This window comes from Haliotis cracherodii, unplaced genomic scaffold (genome assembly GCF_022045235.1).
Source record: "Haliotis cracherodii isolate W230 unplaced genomic scaffold, xgHalCrac1.p SCAF_30, whole genome shotgun sequence".
NCBI lineage: Eukaryota > Metazoa > Mollusca > Gastropoda > Lepetellida > Haliotidae > Haliotis > Haliotis cracherodii.
Genome location: NW_027266287.1, coordinates 3,358,932 through 3,383,272, shown reverse-complemented (window position 1 = coordinate 3,383,272; position 24,341 = coordinate 3,358,932). Strand labels below are relative to the sequence as shown.

At 39.2% G+C, this 24,341-nt stretch overlaps 2 protein-coding genes and 1 pseudogene across 2 annotated transcripts; 1 reads left to right on the top strand and 2 right to left on the bottom strand.

Moving 5' to 3' along the window:
- Positions 1 to 134: 134 nt before the first annotated feature.
- On the top strand, positions 135 to 737 carry LOC139476970 (ras-related protein Ral-B-like). The gene has a single exon (XM_071259517.1). It carries the CDS (start codon positions 135 to 137, stop codon positions 735 to 737), a length of 603 nt encoding a protein of 200 aa, XP_071115618.1.
- Positions 738 to 8,684: 7,947 nt separating this feature from the next.
- On the bottom strand, positions 8,685 to 9,287 carry LOC139476969 (ras-related protein Ral-B-like). The gene has a single exon (XM_071259516.1). It carries the CDS (start codon positions 9,285 to 9,287, stop codon positions 8,685 to 8,687), a length of 603 nt encoding a protein of 200 aa, XP_071115617.1.
- Positions 9,288 to 9,686: 399 nt separating this feature from the next.
- On the bottom strand, positions 9,687 to 19,895 carry LOC139476968 (uncharacterized; annotated as a pseudogene).
- Between the last annotated feature and the right edge of the window lie 4,446 nt (positions 19,896 to 24,341).

The window sequence follows — 24,341 nt, the reverse complement described above, 5'->3', positions numbered from 1 at the left end:
TGTGTATTGAAGTTCTATCACAAGACGTTCAATCATATTAACACGTATGTTCTCCAAATAGCCATGACTAAGTACAGCATTCGCTATAAAAGACTGAAGCACACTGAGAGTTCCATTCAACAGGAAGCTGAAGGATGACTACGGCCGAGAGAAAATCAGTCCTGCGCGTCTTGGTTGTTGGAGTGCCTGGTGTGGGCAAACGAGCTGTCGTCGAGGACTTCATTGAGATGAGAGCGGATCTTGGTGAAAAAACGACTTCCTTTGAACACGGACATAAATGGACCATACAAGACTGTGAGGTAACGTTTCATATCGTTGACGTATCACCAGACACTGTTTCTGACAAAGCTTTGAAAAGACAGATACGGGCCTGTGACGCTTTCATTCTGATGCACTTAGTAGAGGAAAAGAAGTCTTTTGAGGTATTGCCTCTCATCAAGGATGTCATCCTCAAAGAGAAAGGCATGGAAACAGATTTGCCAGTGTTTGTGGTCGGACATAGAGTGGACTTTAAGGAACTGGTGGTGGAGTCCAAGATAGCTTCGACGGTGGTCTGGGACTGGATGATGAACTATAGGGAACTCTTTGAAGGTAACCAGAAGCACAACAGCAAACTATTTGGAGACATTATGGAAAGGTGGTTTGGTACTTCCTTGGTGGCAAACACACAAGAAAGAAAACAGAAGCCTAAAAAATCATTCTTCCAAAGATTGTTTAAAAACTTGAAACTTCGATAAATATTCTCGAGAACCTGGACATTATATACCTGATTGAACGAAAATATTTGGAATGTGACTGGAATGTGATGAAAATGGTATGCTTTCCATTTTCGTAATGCAGTGCACCGAAAGACTGTAAGTGTTCACTGTTCCAAAATCATTTGTAAATTAAACCTATGTTTGTATATATTCGTGTGATTAAACCTAATGCTGTGAATGAGTTGGGTGTTAATTTGTTTTGTGACTAGCAAATATTCTGGCATTAACAAGATATGACATCACTATTTCAGCAAGAACACCACAAACCAGAAATTGATTGACAGCAAGACAATTGCAAACCAGTACGATCCTAGAATAACAGAGTAAATCTCTCCAGAGTAAAATCACACAATACAATGGCCAGGGTCTCGTCTCACAAAGCGATGGAACGGATATGATTATTGTAACCTGCAAATTGTAGCTGGGACAATGCTAGTCGAGGTACAATCACTGGTCAGATGTGAACTCTGTACTCTCTGTTCAGCACAAAGAGACATTTGACATTATTAAAGGATGTTTTAACACGTTACCAGTTATCACCTTAACAGTTATCGCGAACACAAAGAATTATCTCTATTTAATAATCTTTAATATACACCTGCTCATGGTATTGTCGGAATCGTACCATCGACCCTGCTTTTAGCAGACATTTCTTATGAATGTCTAAAGGGTTTTGTCGCTTTTATTAACCATAGATACAGTTATATATCTATCTTAAGAGGTTCAGGACAATTTGTTATAGGTGAAAGCAAATGTCAACTGAAGTTTACTTAGAAAACAATATGTAAAATGCTGGACTTACTCATTGAGAACAGGTATGTAAAATTACTTAGCCAGGAAGTAGACATCCACTCATCCACATAATACTCTTCCACTAATTGAAAGACCTAAACCAGAAAGAAAGGAGATTAATGAGACTGCCTCATCTGTTTTGTATTTAGATCTATGCAGACAGATTCAGAGTGACACTCTCCACAAGACTGTATGACGAGAGGGAAGACTTCAACTGCCTAAATGTCAACTTTCCCTGCACCTTGAATTTGATGAGTCAGGATGAGACAATTTTACCATCTCATGCAAAATTAGGCAGCGACAGTATGATCCATGCTAAAACAAAATGGCAGCAGAGATTGGCATCATCCTTATAAGGTCGTCATCTCTATGGCATCGATCCTTTTATTACTAACTTACAATTATCTAGAAACAACCGGAGAGAAGAAGTTCTCTAACCAGACTTGCCCCGTGAGGTCGAGGACGGGAGTCTGGTACTTGAGGGCACTGGAGCCAGTGATCCTTTTGCCCAACACACCACTTTGACCCTTACTTCAATTAGATGGGTGGTAGAATTGACCCGATTCTAGCAATCGGCTGGTCATGCCATGGCCTGTGCACGGAAAACTTTTATTTAGAAATATGAAAGAACATAATTTGTTCATCATGGAATATGATAACGTTATTGATGCAAATTTATATTTTTCCTTGAATCCTATGCCAGAAGGCGGTGGCTCACGGGCCAATCTGGTGATATGGACCACTGAATTCGGTGTTTATATATGAAAATGCCATGGGCCGAACCGGCCTGACATTTTTCCTTTTATTAACGTCTTTTCATGTCTTTATTTCAGGAATATTAACACCTCTACAACCCTGGTGTTGCAGCCACTGTGGCACCGTCCTCGTTGACACTCTATGGTTGGTGGGTGAGCTTGGGTGGTAAAATATTTTCTTCCAACATGGCTTTCAATACTCATTCTGGTTTATCAAACAAAACACAGGCATATAAATTCCTTTTCATCTGAGTGAGTGAGTGAGTGAGTGAGTGAGTGTCTCAGCCATTTGGTGTCGAGAACAAATTGAAAGCTAAATACCTGTCACAAAGGACAGTAAAACATTAGCGTGATATCACAGATTGATAAAAACTAACAAACTCAAACACTTAAACTTCTAACTAACATATATACATCAACTTTAATTTTATATAATTAAACTACAAGCTATATACCACCAGTGACTCAAACCAGGCCACCTTACTGGGGACCATGGGGACTTACAGTGCTTTAGTTACCTGCATGAATCCCCAACAGGATTTAAGTCACAACTCTAGTCACTGATAGTTGTAGACAATACTAGCCATACATTAAGACACAATCCAAATATTAAGTGTATTAAAATTCTAGTTCTCTGCAATGAACTTACATGTAATGAGGATTTATGTGTCACTATCAGGGGACAATGATTTTACTGTACTTCAACCCCATTAAATTCCACAACCAGAATATCATAAGTTATCAATTATTCAAAAGCTATTGATCAGTCCTATTTCTTAATAGTTCTATTACCTAAAAATATATTATTAAATGAGAATTGACTTTGATAAAAATATCCCTTGAATTTGAAACTTGATAAAAAGTACCACATGTGAGAGAAAACTCTACACAGTCACGTAAAAGGTGATTGACAGTGATTCTCCCATCACAAGGGATGAAAAATGGAGGATCTTCACCTTTCAATAAATATGAGTGTAACGACTGTGGCCAATGCAGAATCGTTGCAGAATCACTGGCAACCTAAGTAAGTATAACCTATAGTTGGTTTCATCTCGTGAAGTTTGTTTGTACTTAACTGGGTATTCCACCTTGTCTGCATTAACTGCCAGATATAATTTCTGATATGAGGTTAAATATCAGAGTACGGTATCAAAAGGTGGGACACATATTTGTCCAGAGTTGCTTTAGCTGTAGCCCAGCTTTTGTGTTTCCGATTATGCCGACATGACTCGGTAACCAACAAAAAACGATGTCGTACTGGCCAGTAGAAAGATCATTATACAACTCTAAAATGTCAAGAAGATATGGATGAGTGGAAGATACATGTTTTAGTGCCTGAAGGCATGACAGGGAATCTGAATAGATGAAAAATTGTTTACATTTTGATTGATGTTGAACATATTCCAAGGTAGTCAGAATAGCCTTTGCTTCAGCAGTGAAAAATTGAGCTACAGTTTGGTTTGCAGAAAGATATACTTTTTGATCCAACGACAGTGGCACTTTGTCACCGTCCTTGGATCCATCTGTAAATATGTGAGTCATAGTTTACTCTCACTTGTAGATATTCCTGTTGAAAAACCAATTGATTTGTGTCAGATTTTTTAAATTGATTAAGAGTAAGATCTACTTCCGGCCGGGAACTATTTACCTAGGAGGGGAAGACAAAAGCCGATAAGGAGAAATAAGATCTAAATTAATATTATCAGCTTTAATGTGGGGTTTAATCCGAATTCCGAGTGGTGGAACCAGCTTTAATTTACTTTGAAATAACTCTTCATAAGCAGGTTTGAAAACACAGGAGTGGGCAGGGTTTAATGGGTTAGAGTGCAATTTTGTAACATACTGAAGGGATAACTTGATACGACGGTGCTGCAAAGAAGGTTCATCAGCTTGTACATGTAGCCTATCAAGTGGAGACGTTTCTAAATGCGCCACGACACAGCCTTAGTCCCTGATGATGTATGGAATCTCATTTCTCTAAATTACTTCTGCAGGCTCCACCATAACCAATGGAACCATAATCCAATTAATACCGGATCAGGGATCTATACAAGTGAAGGATGGTTTTCTTATCTCCACCCCACTTTCTTCCTTACAACTACTTTCATCAAGTCTAGAGCCTTCAGACATTTAGTCTTAAGATATTTGATATGTGTCTGAAAAGTCAAAAATGAGACCCAGGAACATGGCTTCCTCTACAACTTTGATAGGATTGCTGTCTCAAAATAGTTCGGGATCTTTATGATACTTGTTGATTGGTTTTTTTGTTTGTTTTTGTTTAGCGTCGCTCTCAGCAATATTACAGCTATATGACCACGGTCTGTAAATAATCGAGTCTGGACCAATAAATCCAGCGATTGATATCATGAGCATCGATTAGGATCGATGTGATGGTACTTGTACTTGTACATTAATACAGTTGGTCTTGGCTTTTGAAAATTTATAGCCATTTTCGTCTGACCATTTCTGAATTTCATTAAGACATAACTGTAGTTGTCTTTCTATAGCATGCATATTTTTGTCACAACATGAAATATTGAAATATTGAAGTCATCCAGAAAAAGTGAGTCATTTAAAATTTTGGAAAGGCTATTGATCTTTATATGCTAAATAAAGTGACAGATAAAATACTACCCTGTGGGACACCCTGATCCTGATCATAATGGTCAGACAGGGTATGACCCACACTGACTTGAAACTGCCTGTTAAAAACTTGGATACAAACTGAGGTAAACGACCTCTCAATCCAAAGTTATGTAAATCTTTAAGAATTTTATGCTTCCACGTTGTATCGTATGCTTGTTAAAGAACTAAAAAGATCGAAACAGCATGTTGTTTGTTGACAATGGCATTTTTTACATACGATTCTAAACGTACCAGATGATCAATGGTACTTCTGCTTTTACGGAAACCACATTGAATATTTGTAATGAGGTTGTTGGTTTCCAGGTACCATATGAAACGATTATTTACAATCCATTCCATAGTTTTACAAACACAGCTAGTTAATGATATTAGTCTATACTTTGAGTCAGAATACTCCCGTCCAGGTTTAGGTATGGGGATTACAGTGGCATTATGCCATGATGGAGGAAAGTTCCCTGAAGTCCAAGTCTGATAAAAAAAGTCTAAAAGTGTCTCAAAACATGTCTAAGGCAAATGCTTCAGGAGCTGATAGTGTATATTGTCATCACATGTCGCAGTATCATGAGCTTGGTCAAGGGCAGTATGTAGCTCATGGAGTGAAAACACTTCAATAAAATCTTCACCAGTATCTGAGGTAAAATTAATACTTTTCTTTTCCTCTTGTTTCTGGTATTTTAGTTGTTAGTTTCTGATCACCATCTTTGAGATGGTGAATCCTAGATTTGGAACATGTTCCTTTAATCTTCTGAATCATATTCCATACCTTGGACATACGTGTCCTGGAATTGATCCTTGAGACATAATTTCTCCATGACACACGTCAATTCTATTTAAAAGTATGTTGTGCTTTAGCATTTGTAATTTTAACATGAAATTATGAACAGTAGGGTTTCGGCAAAGATATTTTTCAGCCTTTTCCCTAATCTTTCTAGCTTGTTTGCATGTATTATCAAACAATGTTTTTTGTATGTGTGGGTCTGCAGAGGACTTTGTTTACGTTTCATCAGCAGTTTCATTCAGTTGTTCCGAGAACAACTTAATATGGTCAGGAGCATTCTTGAGAATGTTACGTGTTAACAGTACAGAGGTTTTGAGGTTTTGAAACAAAGACCAGTTGGCCTTATTAAAATTCCACCGTGATGAGGGCGGAACGTCAGATGGGTTCTTAGTTTTCAGGAAATGGGAAATGGTCGCTTCCACACAAATCATCATGAACCGACCAAGTAAATTCATTTAACAAGTAAGAATCTGATAGCAAGAGATCTAACGCAGAATACGTCCTAGTAGCAGGATGTAAATATTTATATTAACCATTATTAAAAAAACATACGTTATTAACGGAAATAAATTCCTCAAGGAGCTTCCCTTTAGAAGATTGTATATCAGAACGCTGAAGAGTAGAGGTGGGAGGAATATATAGAGAGCACACAGTAAATGCTATGTGCAATAGCTTGGAGATTGGTATCAATGGAAACAGGACTGTGAATCACACCCTGTCGCACCAGGATGGAAGATGCTCCAGTGGCTTTAACACCCTGAGGAGAAAATGAATTATATGAACTGTACTGATGGAAGTCAAATGTATTTGATTGTTTGAGATATGTCTCCTGAAGACAAATTGCTGATGGTTTAAAATATTGTACCAATAATTGAATTTCAGTAAGATTGGTCCTCAGACCTCTGCATTTCCACTGAATTAGTGAGTCTCTATTATTAATGTTAGGAGGTGGAAGTACAGTGATAAATTTTTATCCACATTTTACACTTTTTTATATAACAACTTTTCTAAAACAAACTAAACTAACCTGAAGTGTGTTTTTCACAAACCCAGCAAGAAGGAATACGTGTTCCCACTCCTGATGTCCCCAGCCAAGTTATCATGCATGTAGCATGTGCATTGCCAAACCAATCAAACTGGTTCTACTTGGTTTACAGAAACTTGTAGCCAATCAAATGTGAGGACACACTTCTTGTTTAGAAATGACACCTTACAATAACTATGAGGCTCTCTATGGACTGGGGGCCCTTATTTGGGTTGTGGGGAATATTCATTTATCTTGGAAATACTAAATTAATCATGTTGAAATTAAAATCCACCACCAAATAACTTCAAATAACATTATTCTCAACCCTGCTACACATGTTTTAAGAACGTCTCCAATTGAGAGAAATGAGATTCCATACATCATCAGGGACTAAGGCTGTGTCGTGGCGCATTTAGAACGTCTCCACTTGATAGCCTGCATGTAGAAGCTGATAAACCTTCTTTGCAGCACCGTCGTATCAAGTTATTCCTTCACTATGTTACTAAATTAAATTCTAACACATTAAACCTTGCCTACACCTGTGTTTTCAAACCTGAGTTGTTTCAAAGTAGATTAAAGCTGGTTCCCTCACTTGAAATTCGGATTGAACCCCACATTAAAGCTGATAATATTAATTAAGATCTTATTACTCCTTATCGGCTTTTGTCTTCTCCTCCTTGGCAAAAAGTCTGGTCGGAAGTAGAATTTACTCTTACTCTTTAAAATTTAAAAAATCTGACACAAATCAATTGGTTTTTCGCCTGGAATATCTATGTCTGGCTTTAGTCACTGGTGGTATAAAGCTCGTATTTAAATAGTATAAAATGTAAAGTTGATGTATATATGTTGGTTAGAAGTTTTAGTGTTTGAATTGTTTAGTTTGTATCAATCTGTTATATCATGCTAATGTTTTACTGTCCTTTTAGCTTTCAGTTTGTTCTCGTTACTATATGGCTGAGATACTGCCCATGTGACGTTAAATATTAATTCACTCACTGATAATTTGTGTTCGCGATAACTGTTAAGGTGATAACTGATAACTGATAACGTGTTAAAACATCCTATAATAATGTCAAATGTCTATTTGTGCTGAATAGAGTGTATAGAGTTCACATCTGACCAATGATTGTAACTCGACTAGTATTGTCCCAGCTACAATTTGCAGGTTACAATAATCATATCCCTTCCATCGCTTTGTGAGAAAAGACCCTGACCATTGTATTGTGTGATTTTACTCTGGAGAGATTTACTCTGTTATTCTAAGATCGTGCGTGTTTGCGATTGTCAATGAATTGCTGAAATGACCGCATCCGTGTTCTTGTGGTAGAGCGTCTGCCCAGAGAGCGGAAGGTCCGGGGTTCTATCCCCGGCTGCGTCATACCAAAAGACGTTAAAAAATGGTACTTGTTGTTACCCTGTCCGGCGCTCGGTATAGAGGGCCTGCAACTGGTCGGCTCGGAGTCAGTATACTATGTCTGCGTGGGGTATTCATGTTAAACTGCGGCATGGTATCTAAGTGAGCTAGCACTATAAATCGGGATCAGTCCGGACTAGTACAAGCAGCCACACAGCCACATGCACGTCGCTATATAAGTGCAATAATCTTGACGTGACGCGACGTTAAACCCTATTTCAACTCACCTCACATCTTGCTGAAATAGGGATGTCATATCTCGTCAATGCCAGGATCTTTGCTAGTCACACAAAAATTTAACACCCAACTCATTTCAAAGGATTAGGTTTAATCGCTAGGATATATACAAACATAGAAGGTTTAATTTACAAATGATTTTGGAACAGTGAACACTTACAGTCTTTCGGTGCACTGCATTATCAAAATGGATAGAATACCATTTTCATCACATTCCAGTCACATTCAAAATATTTTCGTTCAATCAGGTATATAATGTCCAGGTTCTCGAGAATATTTATCGAAGTTTCAAGTTTTTAAACAATCTTTGGAAGAATGATTTTTTAGGCTTCTGTTTTCTTTCTTGTGTGTTTGCCACCAAGGAAGTACCAAACCACCTCTCCATAATGTCTCCAAATAGTTTGCTGTTGTGCTTCTGGTTACCTTCAAAGAGTTCCCTATAGTTCATCATCCAGTCCCAGACCACCGTCGAAGCTATCTTGGACTCCACCACCAGTTCCTTAAAGTCCACTCTATGTCCGACCACAAACACTGGCAAATCTGTTTCCATGCCTTTCTCTTTGAGGATGACATCCTTGATGAGAGGCAATATTTCAAAAGACTTCTTTTCCTCTACTAAGTGCATCAGAATGAAAGCGTCACAGGCCCGTATCTGTCTTTTCAAAGCTTTGTCAGAAACAGTGTCTGGTGATACGTCAACGATATGAAACGTTACCTCACAGTCTTGTATGGTCCATTTATGTCCGTGTTCAAAGGAAGTCGTTTTTTCACCAAGATCCGCTCTCATCTCAATGAAGTCCTCGACGACAGCTCGTTTGCCCACACCAGCCACTCCAACAACCATGACACGCAGGACTGATTTTCTCTCGGCCGTAGTCATAGTTCAGCTTCCTGTTGAATGGAACTCTCAGCGTGCAGCTGTCTTTTATAGCGAATGCTATACTCAGTCATGGCTATTTGGGGAACATATGTGTGAACAACAGAACTTCTACATTATACGAAATTGATAGATTCTGTCTTCTCTTTGGATTCCACATTGTCTACCTGAATCAATAAGGAGATCATGAGAGCTGCACCTGAATCAATAAGGAGATCATGAGAGATGCACCTGAATCAATAAGATCATGAGAGCTGCACCTGAATCAATAAGGAGATCATGAGAGATGCACCAAAATCAATAAGGAGATCATGAGAGATGCACCTGAATCAATAAGATCATGAGAGCTGCACCTGAATCAATAAGGAGATCATGAGAGATGCACCAAAATCAATAAGGAGATCATGAGAGCTGCACCTGAATCAATAAGGAGATCATGAGAGCTGCACCTGAATCAATAAGGAGATCATGAGAGCTGCACCTGAATCAATAAGGAGATCATGAGAGATGCACCAAAATCAATAAGGAGATCATGAGAGCTGCACCTGAATCAATAAGATCATGAGAGCTGCACCTGAATCAATAAGGAGATCATGAGAGCTGCACCTGAATCAATAAGGAGATCATGAGAGCTGCACCTTAATCAATAAGGAGATCATGAGAGATGCACCAAAATCAATAAGGAGATCATGAGAGATGCACCAAAATCAATAAGGAGATCATGAGAGATGCACCTGAATCAATAAGATCATGAGAGCTGCACCTGAATCAATAAGGAGATCATGAGAGATGCACCAAAATCAATAAGGAGATCATGAGAGATGCACCTGAATCAATAAGATCATGAGAGCTGCACCTGAATCAATAAGGAGATCATGAGAGATGCACCAAAATCAATAAGGAGATCATGAGAGCTGCACCTGAATCAATAAGGAGATCATGAGAGCTGCACCTGAATCAATAAGGAGATCATGAGAGCTGCACCTGAATCAATAAGGAGATCATGAGAGATGCACCAAAATCAATAAGGAGATCATGAGAGCTGCACCTGAATCAATAAGATCATGAGAGCTGCACCTGAATCAATAAGGAGATCATGAGAGCTGCACCTGAATCAATAAGGAGATCATGAGAGCTGCACCTGAATCAATAAGGAGATCATGAGAGATGCACCAAAATCAATAAGGAGATCATGAGAGATGCACCAAAATCAATAAGGAGATCATGAGAGATGCACCTGAATCAATAAGATCATGAGAGCTGCACCTGAATCAATAAGGAGATCATGAGAGATGCACCAAAATCAATAAGGAGATCATGAGAGCTGCACCTGAATCAATAAGGAGATAATGAGAACTGCACATAAATCAATAAGGAGATCATGAGAGCTACACCAAAATCAATAAGGAGATCATGAGAGCTGCACCTGAATCAATAAGGAGATCATGAGAGCTGCACCTGAATCAATAAGGAGATCATGAGAGCTGCACCAAAATCAATAAGGAGATCATGAGAGATGCATCTAAATCAGACTTTCAAGTTTTATCTCGTTAATTAATGATCGGTCTATAAAAAGTTTCAGTTGTATTTTATACATTTCAAACTTTAGTTAACTGAGCTGTGCATGCTCATACATGTGAGCAGAAAGGGAATTCCATCGACTGTAATAATGGGATTCCCCGGCATTCCGTTGCAAGAAAAGTCGTCCATTTCGGCGGGCGTGGCTTACTTTTTTACATTCATTTGGAAATGAAGGCAAAAACTCGTGACCAATTCAGCTAATCGGAAAGCAGGAATTACGATGAAACAACGAAAATTTAATGATCACTATTTGATAGTGATTCATAAACAAATGCCAATGATATAGTAGGATTCGTACAATCGACACTTGTTTTGGCAGATATTTATTGTGAATACGGAAAGGTTTTGTCGCTTTTATTGAACAGTATTTCAGTTATATTAGGCAGCTTCATGTTCGTGGAAAGACCAATTTGTTGCAGCTCTGAAACATTTGTCACGATCCAATGATCTTAATTAGGATGATTCTTGGATTGGATCCGATTCCATTGGTCAAAATAGTGACGAAAATTATACGAATTGATTACTGAAAATCAGTGATGATGTTGGCAGATGTACTCTCCTGCTGGTAGAACCCACCGGAGTTTCTACAGTTTTGTTTTAAAGTGTTAGTTACCGATAAACATAGCCCAGGTACGAAAAACATCTCACACATTACATTCAGGGACAGACTCCGCGGGATATCATGCCCTTGGTCAAGGTAAGTTATTTTCAACTTTCATACAAAGGTGTTGTCTTAAAAAGCATTTGAAATACCAAGTTTTAAATATATGATTTGTCATGCAATTAGGTAACGTTATTTTGTTCAGATGGTTTTCATGTTAACATACGTTCATCACACGTGGAAATATCGAGTATCAAATGGTCAGAAAAGTTATTCCATAAACCTCCATCCTCTCAGTAAGACTGCTTTACGTGTTTACAAGAGAAGTGAAAAAAATAAGGATGAATCAAGTGAATTTGACGCCTTTGTCAAAATCTGTGTGCAGACATATCCAGGTATTGAGATGCAGTCACCACCTAACTGGCGCAAGGGTTCGCCATACATAAGTATTAAGTCCCAATTTGACGGGAGTCGGATATTTCAAGGAACATTGAACGGAAATGTATATCTAGTGTCTTATAGATTTGATGAATTTTATACGTCCATATTTTAAACAGATATTTGTATTTTCTTATGAGAAGAAAAGTATTGTTTCATACTGTAGATGCTAGTCTCTGGCTGTGTACATTTGTAAATGTTTTAACCTGTTTTTATCATAGAAGAAAAGAAGAAGGAGCTGTACATAACGTTAGACTTAAATAAAGTATATGTCTGTTTGTCTGCCAAAATTACAGCTTAAAACAACAAAATGATCCATTACACAGCTAATCTCCGGCCACGTTTACTCAATGAATGTGATATTTTAATGTATTTTCTTGTCTCAAACATGTTTTGTTTTTACAAGATAACAGAGACTCTTAAACACATTACTGTGACAACCTTTTAATGTCCACTAAAGAACTGTTTCATCACATGTTACTGTTAATTAATGTGTGAGTTTCTGCCGCTGCTTTTCTGGTCCCTTCTCTTGGGCTGTTCCTGTAGAGGTACACTAATGGAAAATGTGGGAAACAGTACTATTGATTGACAACGTATTTAACGCTTGTTGCTCCTTTTGCAATTGGCAACCATCAGACAGAATGCATGCACAAATTTACAGTAACAAGATATTCAATTACTTGTGTTATTATGTTTGCAGTTTGAAAGCACTTCCCGCCACAAAAGGAAACAGAAACTGAATGTGAAATGATCAACATGTTCCTCATCACGTTATGTGAGGACACACATGACAAATGAGTTAAAGTTTTAAATTAAAGTTAGGATATAACAACCATGTTGATGTGAAAACATAATGCACTTTGAATATATTGATAATGTATTTTACCGTTTTATTTACAATTGGATAAACTATGATACTATGAATATTTAAATCCATCGTCATTTGTGAAGTTCACTAAAATGTCACTAGCTGGAATTTGTCACAGATGAACACGGATATTAGCCAAGTCTGGTCGTCTTTGACATAGAATTCATGAACTGGTTGGGTGATTTCCACAGAGAAAGAACGGATTATAAATCATGAAGACATCCGATCTAAATTGGGTTAAGTATTCACTGCCAATTTCCACTAATAATAAACTGGTAACTTTGGTATCCCCAAGCACCAATATTCAGAATGCTCATTGGTCACTTGTAAAAATCACAAACATAAATGAGATCCTGCCTTCATGGACACATACAGTGATTGTTAATATCACAACGCCTATCTACAGTGAGACAACACGGCGATCTTTATTCATTTCCAATATCCTGTTATTTAGTGGTATGTTAGAAAATTGCATTCTGAAAAGAATCCAGAGTCCCCGAATAAACTTCTTCTTACTACATGTACTTCTTAAAAAAAAAGAAAAAAAGTTGGAACTACAAAGTCACACCATTTTCATCCTGAGACCCCCATATGCCCCTAACATATTGCCCCCTTCTATTATTTACAGCTTATGTTCACAGTTAATTCTTTATTCGCTTACCTTGTGTTTAAAGAAATGTTTAGTACCATTAGCCATGTTGGGTAGCCTGAACAAAGACAAATACATTTCCCTGGTTGTCATAGTTGACGTGTAGCTCACAAATTGTTTGACTTCATTCCCAACTACACATTTATGTAATTCCACCATTATGATGGAAATTATTTACAATGAATTTCAGTATTTGATGATGTATAACTCTCATGGTCATGATGATAAGAAAGATTTTCTAATTATTATTTCAAATAACATAGAAATGATATTTTGTAATTTTTAGTTGGCATTGTTCTCTGTGAATGGGTGGCTTCTTTCTTTATATTCTGTTTCTGGCAGTTTCCCTTTTTCCAGTGATTTATGTTTGTGGAGAACGTTGGTTTGTTGCCAGCAAATATTGAAGTCAGGGTGGTCATAATATTATTATTTTTGTACATCAAAAAATCAAACCAACCTTTTGTAAACATATTGGCATGTATGTGCATGAACTCAATACGGGACATTTAATGATGGGAAACGTCGATAAAAAGAATAAAGTGGTTGCTGTGCATAAACACGCATGCATCTGTCATGTTTCGTTTGGACTATACGAGACGGAAGTGTAGAGTTGTCCGGGGAGACAACTCTGTCAATTGGTTCCTTAAGGCTTTCTAATAGACGCTATAGATTGCCAGTGTACATAATTATGTTCTGTTAACCTCAGTATGCTATGTTATGCAGCCTTGGATGTAAATAAACTGACACACATGACGGAAAGGCCAACCTGAGATCTTTTATCCTCTTATAATACTTTTTATTGCGAGGCGACAATGCGCCAACTGTGGTAAGACGATAAGGATTTACTTTAATGTCTTAACTTTTAACTTCATATTTGTTAATGTTAATAAGTTATGTAAATCTGCATGTACATTTGTAAATATATATACAAACAGTAGATGCATATGGATGATATTACCCAGTTGGATTAGAGTGATTGCTCCACAAAGACAATACAACAAAATACGTTTTTTTTTGTGTTTTTTTGTTTTGTTTTTTGTCTCGGTCAATTGCTATATATACTGAACAACAAAAGTTCCTGTGATATTGAACAAGATTTAATGCAAAGTTATGTTTTTTGCCAAATCTGAATAAACAATTTCGGTTTGCAACAGATAAAAGACTCATGTAAGTGTTCAAATGGTTTAATTTGCCATACTGACTTCAGAAAATGCGTGATTTCATAAAAAAAACCATGAACATGCCAAAATGTCAATTAACAAATCAATAGCGTGTGTGTTCACCTCTGGTTGCGATGCAAGCAACACATCTTCGTCTCATGGAATGGACCAGGCGTCCTGTGGGATATCTGTCCATATCTGCTGGAGCATGTTTCGAAGTTCCTGGAGTGTCTGTGGAACACGTGGCTGACGTCGAAGGCGCCGATCCATCTCATCCCACATGTGCACGATTGGTGAGACGTTAGGTGAGCGAGCCGGCCAGGGGATGACGTTTTGTTGAAGAGAATCCTGAACAAAACGAGCAATATGAGGCCGGGCGTTGTCATGTTGAAAGGTAATGCCTCGGCCATGACGACGCAAAAACGATAGAACAACAGGGCCGATGATCTCGTCGCGGTAGCGCTGTCCATTGAGATTTCCCTCTACCACCAGCAAACGGGTCCTCTGTCTTGCTGTAATCCCCCCACATACCATAACGCTGTCGCACCCGAACCGATCCTCTTCCATGACACAATGATTGACGTAACGTTCACTTCGACGTCGATACACTCGAGTCCGTCCATCGTTGTGGCTGAGGTGAAAACGAGGCTCGTCGGTGAATAGAACTTGTTCCCACTGCATGGCCGTCCAGCGTAGACGCTGTCTGGACCATTGTAGACGTACTTGACGTTGGTTTCCTGTCAAGATGGGACGTCTGGCGGGGCTTCTGGGGAAATCCCTGCACATCTGAGGCGACGACGTACGGTTTGTGAAGATATTCGTCAAAGGCCAGGGTTGCTTCTTGCAGTCACTGTTGCTGGCTGGAATCGATTTCGTAGGCGTGTTTTTGAATCCAGTTGTCTTGTCGATTAGTGGTTACGCGTGGCCTGCCACTCCAAGGATGGTCTCTGACTGCATTCGTCTGTTGCCAACGTTGCCATAAACACCAAATGGTGTTTCTGTGGACGTCAAATTGTCTTGCAACATCACGTTGACTCGATCCTGCTTCAAGCATACCAATGGCTCGCAGACGCTCATTTTCGGACAGGCGTGGCATTTCGTAATGTTGAATAATTGCGTAATTTTGTTGTTTTTCTGAGTGGTTGTTGTCAGCACGATGCTAAACAATGCATATGGAATCCCGTTAACGCATATGTTTTATACCAATTCTTGGGTAGTGAAATGCATGGGGCTTGCTTAAAAGTCAACGTTTGCATGGAATGCATGCTTTTCTGTAGCAGATGCTTTTTTGTGACTTGATTCCATACATGTACTACAATATTGAAAACCAAACTTAACTTGTTTGAAAAATACACCAAAATATTGGTGTCACAGGGACTTTTGTTGTTGAGTATATATGCTGCATATAAGCTAATAACGTACTGTCGTTATTATAATTAGTGGTTCTTTTGAGTACATTAGAACCATAGTTTACATAGTTTAACCATTTTTATGATAGAAGACAATAAGAATGTAGCATAAATGATGTCAAGTGATTTATCCAAATATGGGATTTAATGAATAAGTGGGAATTGAGCTACTCCGGTCTTGGGGTTCATACGAGTGCGATGAAAAAGTGAGGGGCGTTCTCTGAACAAGGAAGCATGGCAAGAGCGAGATGGTCATGCCTGAACGAGAGATACACGTTGTAATCAGTGGTTAACAGAGCGCGAAGCCTGAACTTGGAGATAATGTATTATATCAGAATCTTTCCATTGATGTTCAATGTCATCAACGCCTTTGGTTTGTACCGCATGGCTGGGCCAGTCAAAAGTTAACAATAGTCTGTATTACTCTACCCTTCACTGGTTCAAGGTGGTGGACCGTATCAAGTACAACTATGTTTCATGTGCAGGGTTGCGTCCCTTGGGCACGCCAGAAACCTATGATTGTGGTTTCGGATCCTGGTTCGCCCCGATTATGTTTCTAGGTTTGTCAGCACCATACCCGTGCTCGTGGGTTTCACCGAAGAGGTAATCGTCTGAGACCTGCATCACTTCGATCTTTCCCCCCACATTAAGCTGACACGCCGCGAAATAACTGTAATACTGTTACAACCAAACTCATTCACTCACTATAGAGCATCATGTTATTATAAACCTGAAATAAAACACATGTAAAAATCAGTATTAGAGAGAGCCGTCTCCAACACAAAGTCTGCAGTGTCTGAACTGAAAAGGAAACGAAATATAACAACTAATATAACAATATGTGAATATTTGAGAACATAGTTCTCATGCCGATTTCGGCATCGTGTAATGTGGCCTTCTGTACAGTAAAACATCCAGTGAATCTTGTTGGCTTGACTAGTGTATGCGCTGGACTTTTCTATGAAAACGTCATCTTTCCTTGAACAAAGGTTGGCATTTTGTGCCTGCCTGGGATTAATTTCTTTGACACAGGGGTTGTCATGCCCGTCTAAGTATCAGATTTGTCAAATTGAAACGGAGTAATTGGACTGTCTGTAGCAACAACTGGGAGTGGGTCGGTTGGCCCACCGTTAGAGTTGACAAACCCTTTCAGCCGTTTCGCGTGGAACTCTATGATCATGACAACGACGTGGTTTGTAGGTAAAATGTGGCGGTGAACTGGAATCGTAATTTTGCCTTTTTGCTTTTGAGTAATCACCTTTGGAGTCTGATATTACAGTAAGAGGATAGCTGCTTGTACTGGCATCATACAAGTCTGCTGATGTGTGTAGTACAGTCGTATCGAGATCATGTTCTGCACGGTTCATAGCAGTACCGAACAAATAGGAACATGCGGCAAACATGACAAGTTGTGAACGATACTCTGTTAACTGTGAACGTGGAGTGGAGTAATTGTTATTGTTCATTTATTGTTTTTGATTGGGGAGGACAGGTGTGCTGGTCAGCGAGTGTGCATCAATATCTACATATTCATCATCATCATCATCATCATTATCATTTTTGGCTCAGTGGTCACTGTTTGTTGACCAGCAACAGGCGGTATCATGGTACCATTTACCCATTGAACCATTTTGAATAGTGAAAGTATGACATTACACTTTGCTGTATCGGGAAATCTAAGCCTAAATTATGGGAAACACTAAATCTGCAACAATTTGAAAACGATGTTCTATTTGAAAATTACAAATTTTGATGGGAAGTTAAACTTGTTCTAATACTGGCGCTACATTTGGACATATCCCTTGAAGAGATGTCACATCTGACTTGAGAATAGGGATTTCGTTCAGACCTAGGTCATTGAAAACATCCAGACTTAAAACACTAAAAGCAGCGCCTGAATCATCAATAAGTGAAACTACCTGTTGTCCAAAATAAACATCAATAGTAGGCCTGTTTTAGACGTGGCCTGAAAAACTATAGATTTAGGGCTACTGTCAAATGGAGAAATGGAAGCTGGTGACTTCAAACTAGTATGGTCAATAGTTTGTTCAGCACAGTGGTCAAAGTACCTGCGCGGTCGTGACTCTAATTGTCATGTGGTTGGTGGTCAACCTGATTGGATCCTAGCAATGCATACTCCTGGGAAATGTCCAATTTTCTGTGAGTGAATTAATTCATACTTACCACCGCATCTGTAACACATGTTCTGTCCTGCGATGATCCGCTGTCTCCGTGGGTCCAGATACGACTGAAATTGATTTCGTAGTGGTCGCCACGACCGAGTGGGTACTGAGGGTATTGTCTCCAGGGATGGGGATACTGGTTCTGAAGGGTGTGAAAGGTACATGTATGTCGGACGACGACGAGGCCAATTTCGCCGTGAGGGCAGCAATCTGTTCCCGTTAGAGTATCGACTGCCAGCTTAACGTCCCTACTCTCTGGTACTTGAGGTACTATCGATCGAGCAAGCCCTCCAACCGAACCTGCTTCGTGAAGAGCATTGGGCTGTTTCATTTTCACCTGTTGCCGAGTGTTGTAAGCCAGTCCCTGAACAAATGCGTCCATCAAGTCCATATCCGTCTTACCTTAAAGGCTAGTCGTCTCGGTCAAGTCTGCCAAATATGCATCTATGGTTTCCGTAAGGGATAATCTACGACCCACAGACATTTCTAAAAGGGTCCATTGGTCTGCATATTTGTCCTTAAACAATATTTATACCCCATCAAAAATGATGATTTCGTCCCCGACCGATTGTTTAAGGTCTTTTTACCAGTGATACGACGAGTCCTTTAAAAACTGAGGAAAAACATAAACTTTCTGTTAATCGTTCTACTGTGTAAAGTTTCTAAAATATAGGAAACGGTCAAGACAGTCCGCAGCATGAGACGTCTCTACCTATGAAATGCACTGGCATCGAAGTTGAAGTGGGTGGGGTTGACTGCTGTCTATTGACGACGAACCTTACCAGGAAATATCAGGGCGACCAGAAGGATGCAAAAGACCCTGGCTAAAGAGTATAAGTCTAAATCCTGCTCATGTATAGGGGAGAAGGGTACTGGAGAGAAAGGGTTGGCTGGAGTGGCTGGAACAGCGGTTGAGTGTTAAATCGGTGGAATTAGTAAAAAGCGTAACAGAGACGACACGAGATGGGACAGGACGGTCAACGGAATCATCTGTAAGAGACATTACAAGCCGAACTAGTCCTTCTGAGAGAAGGACTGGACATAACATAGCCATACTCCTGAAAAGAGACCCATATTGTCAAACATAATTCTGGGTGGAGGATGGAAATGAAGGGACCAAACGACAATAGGAACACATAAGAATGGAATCATCTTAAATCTTTTGGCCAAGAAGAAACTCACAGACTCCACCATGTCGTAACCGCGTTCTTGGTTAACTAAAGTTATCTAACATATTGTCATTCCACGCCATCATGGTCAAGGTAGGACACCACTCTACGACTTGCATGGTCAGCCAAGGGCCATTACTGTCATAGAGTGATTGGTCTATCAGCATCCATGTACCAGCCCTTACCCTCATTTATCGACACAACATATGGTTTATACTGATGTACGTTTAATAACGCTCTAGTCCATCCTCAAAATACAACTCCTAAACAAGACAGGTTAGACTCGTCACAGACATTGTGATCTGGGTAGTGTCGATTTGTTTCAATCGCTGAAAAAGCATGCTATGCTAAGTTAGTGCTAAAGTTACCATCTTAAGATAACGCGTCTTCACCTTTCTTTGTCACATGTGATAACACGTGAATTTGATTCGTTAAAAGTACTATGTACTATGTACATATTTATCATGTACTTATGGTAATTTTTGCCACCTTACTTATTGTATCTGGTAAACGTTTAATGGTACCTTTGGGTAGCTTCTGTGCAGCCCTTCATTTTGTTTCCTACATCTTAAATATGGGTTCGGTATGTAGTTTGCTCGTGTGTTTTTTTATTTTTAGAAAGCACAATTCTGTTAGCTCCAGTACTCCCGCTAGCAAGGGGAGGTTGGTCTCGTTTAAGGACCTCGGTGCTACCTCGTGTAACCATCGCCAGGGATTGCTAGACCTCTGGTGATGACAGAAGCATATTAAATCTATGAACGTTAGGTTGACAATAGAACTTTGCTTTGAGATATAGTTGCCGTTACTTGACATAGTTGGAACAAATAAGCAGGAAGTGGTACTCGGTTTCAACACATTCTATTTTACAAAGTTTGCATTTTCTTAAATTTATTGGAATTTTGTAATGACGTCAATTCTCCGTTTCAAAAGTATGACAACTCAGTGTGAATCTCGTGAGGGTTGTTGTCATATGTTGCGAATTTAAAAATGACAAATTAGGTTCTCATTTAAGTTATAAAACAAACATAATGTGACATTTTTGAACTTGCAAGAAGATCGTTATTCTGATTTCTATAACTGCTCTACTTTCACCTTATGACACCCTGTCTCACGGGCACAGATATGTGACAAATTGTAACAAGTAGTCATAGCAACCACTTTGAGATGTTATTATTCTGACAGTTTCCGATGCCTATAAATCACGCAGCTGCTACATGAAAAGTTGTGATAAACGGTACAAACTTAGTGAAAACACTTTTCATGACAACGGAAGGCGGCAGCTGCAGAGCTGACTGATCGATGTTTAGAGATTTCGTTCAAATTTGGTATTTACGTACAATGTATTCCAGGACTCAACCGAATAGGTTTTCTTACCATTGCAATGTAACCGTGGCATCTGATTCGTCGAAATTAAGAAGTTCGATTTCGTTCAAATATATTTATATATAAATTTTGCACATTTTATTACAAAAGCAACGGAACGGAGTCCTGGTCAAAATGTAGATAATTTGCCCTATTTTTGACCCTTTTCCCAGAGTAATCCATTATTTTTCTCCAATGCAGTAAGATACATATAGTCATATAGTCTCTGCCGTCACTGCACTGTCACTCAAGCCTCAGGTTCAAATGACATATGATCTGTCACTGTAGATGAGATGAGCGATATATCTGCAGCCATATTGTCGTCTGAAACATGGCTCTCAACATGTGTTGCTTGAAAGCATCTTCTATAGGTGAAACTTCTTCAAGATTTCATCATGTGTCAGCAATGTTGAGAAAGCTGTCTTTGAATTTATAACCAGTCATCACCATATGAATATCACTTTTCACAATGTTTTTCACGATTACCAGCGTGCAACAGCCTTTCACGATTCACTTACAAATAAATAACAGAGAATACCCAGTCCAGATTAACTCAGCTCAGTGAAATTACGATGTATCGTTAAGTTACACAAGAATGTGAGTTCAAACAATTTTCATAAGATCTTACCCTTATCATTATCTCAGCTAATGTTTAGTCATCTGATATGATCTCTGTCTTCATATTAGAGGTGTGCACACTCCACCGACCCACCCAACCCTCTCTAAACCGCTAAAACAGTTTTGGTACTTGGTGTATCATGCTCCGAGATGCTTACAACATCAACACCAAGGAAGAGCTTAAACATGTCCGTTCAAATATGGACATTTCTACAATCCTTGCTCGACTCTTGCTTGCTGCTGTATTTATCAAAGCAAAGTGATGAAATATGCAGATAACCATGGATCCAAATGTGTTTTGATTGGACATCGCACAAAAGTTGACATTTCTTATCTGACTCTTAGAGACGTACCCCGTGTTGACTCGCGAGCGGGACGGGGTAACTAATAAATGACACCAAAAACTTCATTCCACCTTTTTCATGAACATGTTATGTTCAAAGCATGTTGATATTTTGGGATATTGAATATGACATGACCCACAAAGATTTTGTTCCTTTCAGCGACATAAATCCAAAGCTAAGTAAGTTTAAAACCTATTTCACATAACACATTCTTACAGTCTATAAATGTCGTAACATCTTATAGACACGACCCGTAAAATTCAGTATTGCAGAACATGACAGAACAATATATTTTTCAAAAGTTATAAAACGAAATGTTATTTTGTAAGTTATAAACATGTCTTGCCTTCTCTTTCTTTTCGACTTAACACTTATCCATGTCGCATGACTCCACTATCAAATTCCTTTCTAGCACATCTGTTATCCTAAGTAGTAGATGCAACTCATCTCCAATGTAGTTTTGAACCTCAAGTTTTATAAGCGGGGCATGGAGAGCACGATGGGAACATTTGTCTGCACATTGTGTCATGTCCTCTACTGTACGCCTGAGTTCCCCTGTGTCATAATAATCCCAGGCCTTAGTCACGTCGTGTCTGTCATTCTTATGCACTTTGCACCAGGGACAAGCATAATTGCCAGTAGCGCCAGCTAGGCCTAACATTATTTAAATCATTTTCATGTCTGACGAAAAAGGAATGTCAATTCCAGTCTCTCTGCAACCCACTTGGATATGACCCACAGTTACAATATCATTGATGTCATTAAACATAGGATAAAGACAGGATTTCAAACTATGGTAATCTTCTTTACATTGTATAATGGCAAGGGTATTTAAATTTAAAGATGTTAGTGTCTTGCAAGGCTCGACAATGTGGAATGTAAAGATGACAAAATAAGAAATCCTACTAACTTTGGTGCCATCCCCGCCAATATTAACACACACCTTATCTACGTCAGATGTATCTTTGATATGCTGCGCTATCTTCTTCCTGAGCTCATCCTTAAAGCTAAGCATTGCTCCCGGCATATTACCTGGCACACGTTGAATGACTACAGAAGACGGCATCTCATTACGTGCCCCTACCACTGTGTGAGTTCTTGGTCATTCTCTGTGCATTTGGGAAATTTCGCGATATGCTGAGTCGCTTACGTCAAAATGATCCAAAACATTGACAAGGGAGCGCAGCTTTAGCTTTTCAGATTCTGGCAAGCTGGATTAATATTTTGGAGTTGACACCGGTAAACTGACTAAACTGTTTTGTAAACCGCTGGTGGTTGTTGTAGGCATTAAACCGAATTCCTGAAGTAACGACAGAGATTATCAGATATAGCTTGGTGTAGAGGTGAAGGCCCTTGACCAGAGAGCGTGTGCCAAACATCTTGGCCGTGTGATTCCGGCTCTATTCTATCGCCTAAAACCTCAGTAACTGTAGCGTTACCATCCCCTTGAACACACAGTAGCTCACTTCAAAATACAGAAAAACAGTGTTTTTCACCCATAAAAAGTTCCCTTTTTCTGCCAGATATATATTTACTTTTCATTTTGGAGGACACTGAGCCACCAACACGTCCAATGTGTGTTTCCATCCTGTCTGTCTGACATTACTGCACGTGCTTTAGTTGAGTATTTACAATGGCTATGTATGGCAGATTACCATAGTGGCATTTTGCAGTATGGAGCTGTTTCAGAAATTTATGAGTAACAAACAAAGATATAGCAATTTTGTCAGCCCGTTCTAAATGTTTCTTATTCAGAAAACGGACTGACGTCAGTGGAAAATGATAAAGAGTCCTTGAAATTCAAGTTCTGTGCATATGTAGCAGGGCGTGGAGTCGTCCCACAGATGACATCCTTACCTTGTCGGCTTGCTGACGGGGTTAACCTCTTTGGTCATGTGGACAAGGCGTCCGACCTCTGATCAGAAAGTCCGTGGTTCGAATCCCATCACGGGACTCGGAAATGTTATGGCCGCTACACATACGTAATGTTATCATACATTTTGAACAAACAATTTAAGGTTATATACACTGTGGAAAAACTATATAAACTATATACAAAATGCCATGAGTTGTTTTGAGTTCATTGTCACTTTGAAATGAAGGCTGCATCACAAGCTCGAGTGAGCACAGCAAGCTGTAATGTCTCCACGGGGGTCTTCACGACCATCACGGACCACCCAGGTGGAAGTCACCAGGACAGGACCTCACAGGGAAGTCCACACACGTTCCCTCTCCATTGACGTTGACATGATACCACCAGTGGTGAGATAGAAAATGTTTGGTTTAATCAGCTTGCTGGAGATGCACCTCGCCATCAGAATGGTACACAGACCTAACCACGTCCAAAGGACACGGTACAGAAAACCTGACTTCAGACGTGCCTGGAATCCTCTCTCTACATCTAGAAAAAATGCAGATATCAGCTGTGGACAGGCATCTGGTTGGTGGAAAGACTGAATCAAATGTCTCGGCAGATGATGTTCAGGCTCCCAGGTGCAGTCCTCTATTGAGTACCCCTGCCATTGCACAAGATAGAGTACACCCTGAAAACAAAATATAGACTATTGAACATGTCAAAGACTTACATTGATGTTAGCCAATACCATTTCATTTGCAAATACATATTTGTTTAGATTATATCAGTTCGGTACAACGTCTGAAATATATTTGGTTGG

Excerpts from the sequence above, each read along its gene's own strand:
- LOC139476970 (XM_071259517.1), top strand. The coding sequence starts at position 135 with ATGACTACGGCCGAGAGAAAATCAGTCCTGCGCGTCTTGGTTGTTGGA.
- LOC139476969 (XM_071259516.1), bottom strand. The coding sequence starts at position 9,287 with ATGACTACGGCCGAGAGAAAATCAGTCCTGCGTGTCATGGTTGTTGGA.